This window comes from Hypomesus transpacificus, unplaced genomic scaffold (genome assembly GCF_021917145.1).
Source record: "Hypomesus transpacificus isolate Combined female unplaced genomic scaffold, fHypTra1 scaffold_354, whole genome shotgun sequence".
Classification (NCBI taxonomy): domain Eukaryota; kingdom Metazoa; phylum Chordata; class Actinopteri; order Osmeriformes; family Osmeridae; genus Hypomesus; species Hypomesus transpacificus.
Window position 1 is genome coordinate 17,534 of NW_025813878.1, and position 7,312 is coordinate 24,845.

General features: G+C 44.7%; 1 protein-coding gene across 1 annotated transcript; it reads left to right on the top strand.

The window, feature by feature from the left end:
* Positions 1 to 46: 46 nt before the first annotated feature.
* Positions 47 to 6,755, top strand: LOC124464514 (sialoadhesin-like). The gene is made up of 15 exons (XM_047016398.1): positions 47 to 235; positions 471 to 607; positions 703 to 779; positions 1,293 to 1,640; positions 1,972 to 2,190; positions 2,394 to 2,753; positions 2,860 to 3,072; positions 3,279 to 3,611; positions 3,700 to 3,924; positions 4,131 to 4,463; positions 4,552 to 4,800; positions 4,898 to 5,170; positions 5,284 to 5,371; positions 5,610 to 5,661; positions 5,874 to 6,755. Exons 3-15 carry the CDS (start codon positions 725 to 727, stop codon positions 5,880 to 5,882), a joined length of 2,757 nt encoding a protein of 918 aa, XP_046872354.1. The 5' UTR covers positions 47 to 235; positions 471 to 607; positions 703 to 724; the 3' UTR covers positions 5,883 to 6,755.
* The last annotated feature ends 557 nt before the right edge of the window (positions 6,756 to 7,312 follow it).

The following is a 7,312-nucleotide window of genomic DNA, read 5'->3' on the forward strand; positions in this document are numbered from 1 at the left end:
TAAAAAGACTAAAGATATTAGACATCCTTGAATGAGGAAATGGAAAACCGTCTTGACAGTGCAGCAGTCATTCTTGTACAACATGTAAATGTTTTGAAGAGGAAGGAAGCCGTACTCTGAGCTTCTTTACTGTTTATTCTGAGTACTTAGAACCATCAACCACAGACTTCACCCTCACTGTTCAGAACAACACACTGCCAGCAAGTCCACTAACCCCACTCCTCCCTTCCTCCCTGTAAGTAACATCGACGTGAACGCATCTTAAAAATACAAATGCCTTGTTAGTTTTTTGCGTTATTTCATATGTAATAATTAAGGTCTAAATATGTCCTTATTTTGCAGTAAATAGCTGTGTTTGATGTTTTTTTCTGTCAACATGAGGCTTGCTATAAATAGGAAGATAATACATACTGTATGCTGGTTATATACAAGTTCTAATCACACCTATGTTTGCATTTACTTTCATGAAGGTTCAGCAATTTCAATGTATTGTAATGAGCTGGTTTGGTGGGAGAGAGCCAATAGCAAAGTCTAAAATAGTGTAAATCCCGCCCATTCTGCATTTGATTGGCTGAAGTCCTAGCCCCGCCTCCAGAATCCTGTACAAGTATGTTGTTATTATTGAATATTCTGTATTAGAGGAACACCAGTACAAGTGTTCAGTTATTAGTGTGTTTTGTTGACCTCTGTTGTGTCTGTCAGACCGCAGGGTGGTGATGCAGCTATGGAGTTGAGAACTACAGGAAGTGTGTTTGTGGTCTTCCTCTGCTCTGTGGCAGGTATCTATGACCTCGTTTATCTTTCTTTAACTTTGACCTTTAACCTTAGTCCTTATTAGAATAATGTTCTAAAGTCTACTTTAACCATAAACCATTTGGTTTATCAATCAAATAATGTAATCAGTTGATACTTGTTGAAAAACACATTATCTAACACTAAGACAAATGTATTTAACATATGTTAATATGTATGTAGTCATGAAAATAATTATTTTTATTTGAGAAGTAGGTTTGCACTTTGTCCTTTCCTCTAAACTCAGCTACTTCATCAAGTGTGAACACCCCCGTCACACTTCTGACACTAGCAACACTAGCAGTCATGTGATCAACTGGCAGGGTTAAAACCCATCATGTCAGCATGTCTGATTAGACAGTGCTAGCACACTGAGCTGAAGCCCTTCCCTCACCTGAGGGAGCTGACCTAATGCTCTGAACCACCTCTGCTAGCGCTGCATGTGAGCCAGTAAGTTTGTGCTTCCTCTAATGTGCTGGTGATGTGTGACTGTGTTGCAGTGGTGCTGGGTCAGGACAGGAGAGTGACTTACACCCTCCAGAGAGTCTGTGCCTTGAGAGGATCATCAGTGGACCTGTCCTGCTCCTATATTTACCCCAGTGGTCACACAGTCACTGAAACATTCTGGTTTACCACATGGAAGACTTATCCCTATGATCCCAATGACCTGAGTCTGGACCCAGAGTATGCAGGTCGTGTGCAGTACCGTGGGGATAACAAGAGAAAAGCAACCCTGACGATCACAGACCTGAGAGAGAGAGACGCTGCTGAGTACAAGTTCAGGTTTATAACAAACCAACCACAAGGGAAATGGAGGGGGGAACCAGGAGTCACTCTCTCTGTTACAGGTACAGTTATACTCTGTGTGCTGCTCTAATGTCTGTGTCTATTCTGAATGTTACTGTCTAGTTGTTTTTAAACATTAATATAGAACCTTTATCAACCTCCTACAGTATGTCCCAGCTGTCTACAACACCTTTATTCCTGATGTGGTCTAAATGCATCTGATCTAAGTGTGGAGCTCAGAAGCCAACAGTAGCTGGAGTGTGTCACTCACTAGTCTCTGCTGTCACTGACAGGGGTGGTGCTGAACATTGTTCTGTACTAAGACTCTGACCTTGTGACCTGAGGACAGGGCTTGTATCACTGTTAGATGACTGCTGTTGTTTCTGACCACAGGTCTTCAGGTGGAAGTGGCTCTTTCTACCAGAGGAGAGAGGGTGACCCTGACCTGTAGCTCCACCTGTCCTCTGACTGGTAACCCCTCCTACATCTGGTACAAGAAAGGACAACATGTACAACAGGCTTCATCCCAACAGCTCTCTGTCTCCAGTAACTTTCAGGACAAATACTCCTGTGCTGTAGAAGGCCATAAGGATCTCCGCTCTCCTGCAGTGTGTGAGTCTGGGTCTAACTGCTGTGTTACCACACATCACTACCATGATAACAACTCTTACTACAGTATTTATGTTTCACGGCACCACCAGACAGTGTATCTTTTCAATGGGTTGCACTTTGCATTTTAAAATGTTTTTTTTTATTCAAAAGACAAAATGAAATAACACAACCAATGTTTTAGCTGCTGTGTTTCTGTGTTTCAGGTGTTTCTGGGAAGAACTGCAGGAGAGTGACTTACTCCACCAGGAGACTGTGTGTCTTGAAGGGCTCATCAGTGAACATCTCCTGCACCTATTACAGTTATTACACCGTCACCTCCAGCTTCTGGTTCAGTCCTGGAAGGAGAGATGGATGGAGGGACATATCTGCACCTGAGGACCTAGCTGGAGACCCAGAGTACGCAGGTCGTGTGCAGTACTCTGGAACAGAGAGGAAGTCCTCCACCCTGACCATCACACACCTGAGAGAGAGAGACTCAGGAGAGTATCGCTTCACATTCAAGACAGGACATCCACACTATGACTGGGGGGACAGTTTCTCTGGAACCACTCTGACTCTCACAGGTCATTTCTATATTACAGTATAAGACTCTCAATTACACTCTGACCATGTGACCTGAGGACAGGGCTTGTATCACTGTTAGATGACTGCTGTTGTTTCTGATCCCAGGTCTTCAGGTGGAGGTGCCTCCTACCTGGGGAGAGAAGACCCTGACCTGTAGCTCCACCTGTCCTCTGACTGGTAACCCCTCCTACATCTGGTACAAGAACGGACAACATGTACGACAGGATTCATCCCAACAGCACTCTGTCTCCAGTAACTCTCTGGACAGCTACTCCTGTGCTGTAGAAGGCCATGAGGATCTCCGCTCTCCTGCAGTGTGTGAGTCTGGGTCTAACTGCTGTGTTGCCACACATCACTACCATGATAACAACTCTTACTACAGTATTTATGTTTCACATCACCTCATAACAGTATGATTTTAATTTGGTTGCACTTTGATATTTGAGAAATATTATTGTTAAAGTGAAAGTGTCAGAATAAAAACTTTACATCCTTCTTACCTGCTGAGTGTCTCTGTGTTTCAGGTGTTTCTGGTCAGAAGTGCTGGAGAGTGAATTACCCCACCAGGAGGGTGTGTGTCTTGAGAGGCTCATCAGTGGACATCTCCAGCACCTACACACACCCTAGTTACTATAAGATCACCAAAACATTCTGGGTTAAAGGGAAGGCTCACAACAAGGACCTGAAGGAAGATTCTAAGTACACTGATCGTGTTAAATACATTGACACTAAAGTGAACCACCACATCTTGAAAATCACAGACCTAAGAGAGACTGACTCAGCTAAGTACAACTTCAGAATCATACCAGATAAAGGGAAGTATCTTGGCTCTCCTGGAGTGCAGCTGACTGTCACAGGTAATTCTACACAGTAACTCAGATGAATGACCACCAGAGGACAGGGCTTGTATCACTGTTAGATGACTGCTGTTGTCTCTGACCCCAGGTCTTCAGGTGGAGGTGACTCCGTCCACAGTGACGGAGGGACAGAGGGTGACCCTGACCTGTAGCTCCACCTGTCCTCTGACTGGTAACTCCTCGTACATCTGGTACAAGAACGGACAACATGTACGACAGGATTCATCCCAACAGCACTCTGTCTCCAGTAACTCTCTGGACAGCTACTCCTGTGCTGTAGAAGGCCATGAGGATCTCCGCTCTCCTGCAGTGTGTGAGTCTGGGTCTAACTGCTGTGTTGCCACACATCACTACCATGATAACAACTCTTACTACAGTATTTATGTTTCACATCACCTCATAACAGTATGATTTTAATTTGGTTGCACTTTGATATTTGAGAAATTTTATTGTTAAAGTGAAAGTGTCAGAATAAAAACTTTACATCCTTCTTACCAGCTGAGTGTCTCTGTGTTTCAGGTGTTTCTGGTCAGAAGTGCTGGAGAGTGAATTACCCCACCAGGAGGGTGTGTGTCTTGAGAGGCTCATCAGTGGACATCTCCAGCACCTACACACACCCTAGTTACTATAAGATCACCAAAACATTCTGGGTTAAAGGGAAGGCTCACAACAAGGACCTGAAGGAAGATTCTAAGTACACTGATCGTGTTAAATACATTGACACTAAAGTGAACCACCACATCTTGAAAATCACAGACCTAAGAGAGACTGACTCAGCTAAGTACAACTTCAGAATCATACCAGATAAAGGGAAGTATCTTGGCTCTCCTGGAGTGCAGCTGACTGTCACAGGTAATTCTACACAGTAACTCAGATGAATGACCACCAGAGGACAGGGCTTGTATCACTGTTAGATGACTGCTGTTGTCTCTGACCCCAGGTCTTCAGGTGGAGGTGACTCCGTCCACAGTGACGGAGGGACAGAGGGTGACCCTGACCTGTAGCTCCACCTGTCCTCTGACTGGTAACTCCTCGTACATCTGGTACAAGAACAACCAAACCAGGCCAGAGACCCAACAGAAGCTCCTGTACCTGGACCCAGTCAGCAGTGAGGATGCAGGCAGATACTCCTGTGCTGTGACAGAACACCAGCATCTTCGCTCTCCTGAAGAGACTCTCAATGTTACATGTATGTGTGTGCTACGTCACACTTTAGTTACAGAATACAATAAATCAATAAAATGTCCAAAATTAATAGTATATTTACGATACATGTTCTATTTCAGACAAACCAAGGACTCTATCAGTGTCAGTCAGTCCCTCTGGTGAAGTAGTGGAGGGCAGTTCAGTGACTCTGACCTGCAGCAGTGATGCTAACCCACCAGGGCAGACATACACCTGGTACAAGGAGAACATCACCTCATCTAAATCATCTGAACACAGCTACACCATCACTAACATCAGCTCTGAGGACAGTGGAGGATACCACTGTCAGGCTGGGAATACAGTAGGAGCTACAAACTCCTCTGTTGTAATGATCACTCTGATCATTAGAACAGGTAGGAAAATGATATAAATATATACATATCCACCATGGTTTACTACATTCTAAAGGTTTTTGTCACCATGTGATGTACAGTGCAGGCCTGGTTTCCCCTGTTGTGTTGTTCAGGGATCTCAACAGCTCAGGCTGCAGCAGCAGGAACCACAGTCTCTGTTCTCCTGGCCGTCATCCTCCTCTCTGCCTGCCTCCTCTGCAGGTGAGGAAAGGACTGTCACTAACTGAAATATGATGCCAAAGTTTTCATACAATCCTCAACTTCATACAAAATAGTTTGTGGAATAATACAGAGCAGTATTTATTTAATTTGTAAGCACAACAGTATTGTAAGTTATAATGATTATTGATGTATTCATTGTGTAGATGTATTTACCTGTAAAGGTGGTACCGTTTCTTTGTTAACAGATTTTGTGTGATTTTTTTCATGATTTCCATAGGAAGAAGAAGACCAACTGCAGTAATTCCAGGCACCCGGTAGATAATGGACAGGTGTGTGTGTGTTTTTGTGTGTGTGTTTGTATTTGTTCACTGCCGGCTGACCTGAAGCAGCCAATGACATTCACTACCGGCTGACCTGAAGCAGCCAATGGCATTCACTACCGGCTGACCTGAAGCAGCCAATGACATTCACTGCTTCAAGTCAGCCTGCTTCAGCTGACTGTCGGTGCCACCAGCGTTCCTGAGTTTACACCCTTCCTTAGGCACCGTGACGTGTTTCCCCCACCTCCTCCTCCCCCCACACAAAGCCATCGCTAAACTCCAGTAGCAGCTGTTTTAACTGGCTCTGTTGGATCTCATCTGGGCCCCCTCCTGATCCCCCCTGCTGATCCCCTCCTCCTCTCACTGTGGGGTTGGGGCGGTGAGGTGGGCCCGGGCGCGAGGGCCCATTGTCATTTCCTTGGGCGACGGGGATATCCCTCACAGTCCCGCTGCATATGTCCAGGCTGACCACATCCTCAGCAGACTGTGGGAGTGGAGCTGGTGTTAGGCTGCTGCCTGGAGCCCTTCTCCATGACCAGTGAAGCAGCCTTGACCAACCCACCAGACTCGTCCACCCACCCTGGCTTGATGATTTTCCGGTCCTCCAGTCACCACCGCTCTCTCACCTCAGGCTGCTTGTCAGCGCCCCGGCTCTCTTCTCTTTCCCATAACTCCCTAAAAGTCCTCAAATTCAGTCAGCCTTGTCCACAAATGACCTTATGGACGAAACTTGACATTTAGAATTTTCTAAAAAGTAAAACAATCAAAAAAAAGTAATAAAATAAAATACAAAATTCTATTAGATTGTCATATTTCGATATTTATTTTGTATTTTTTAGTGTTTTACTGATTTACAAACATTTGTATTTTATTAAATTACATTTAGTTGTTTACAGTTTTTCCAGTTAGTTTTTTTTGTCGTCTGTACACCACCCTGCTGTCATGGTAACAATGTTGGGTGCTGGAAAAGTCCTGTTTAAGGCAAAATCCAACAAAAGCTTTCTTTTTAGTTAGGTTTTTTATTTACTGTAGCTTACATTTCTGTTGTCCCTGTTAGGGGAAGGTCAGAAGAGTCCCAATCTTTTAAAAGTGCTAAATAATCAAATCAATGCACACATGATTGAGTGCATCTTCTTTTTAACATGTGTACTTACAAAATAATGACATGTAACTTGCGCAACAAACAAAATAAAAGCACTTTCATTGCTTTCTGTGTCTTCTATACTGTGCAGTCTTACACATGATAACAGGTGTGTTGATTAACCAGGTGTGTTGAGTAACCTCCCTCCCCAACGCAGCATTACCCAACGACGTGACCGCAGCACAGCAGTCGTTCTGATCACCTGTTATACGTTTGCCAACCGAGAGCTCCACGTCCCTGCGGAACCTCTACCCGCCTCGCCGAACGTACCGCTGCAGAGAACCGAACACATTAGAAAGAGCTTGCTCCATATTTCTCATGTTTGTTGTCGGTGATGAGTGGCTCTGCCTTGCATCACCTGTTTGTCAGCCCTACCTTACATCAGGGGAAGCCACACTTTAGTGGTGCGAGAGGGATGTGAACTTGCCCTGCAGCCAAGATCTGAGATCAGTTACATTGTTGTCTCATCCGTCTCTGACTATCAGCGATGCAAAGCCTAATCTGACCTGAGACCAGTGC

Coding starts and splice junctions, on each gene's coding strand:
- LOC124464514 (XM_047016398.1), top strand. CDS start 725: ATGGAGTTGAGAACTACAGGAAGTGTGTTTGTGGTCTTCCTCTGCTCT. Junction 3,612..3,699: donor AGTGCAGCTGACTGTCACAG/GTAATTCTACAC, acceptor CTCTGACCCCAG/GTCTTCAGGTGGAGGTGACT. Junction 5,171..5,283: donor CACTCTGATCATTAGAACAG/GTAGGAAAATGA, acceptor TGTGTTGTTCAG/GGATCTCAACAGCTCAGGCT.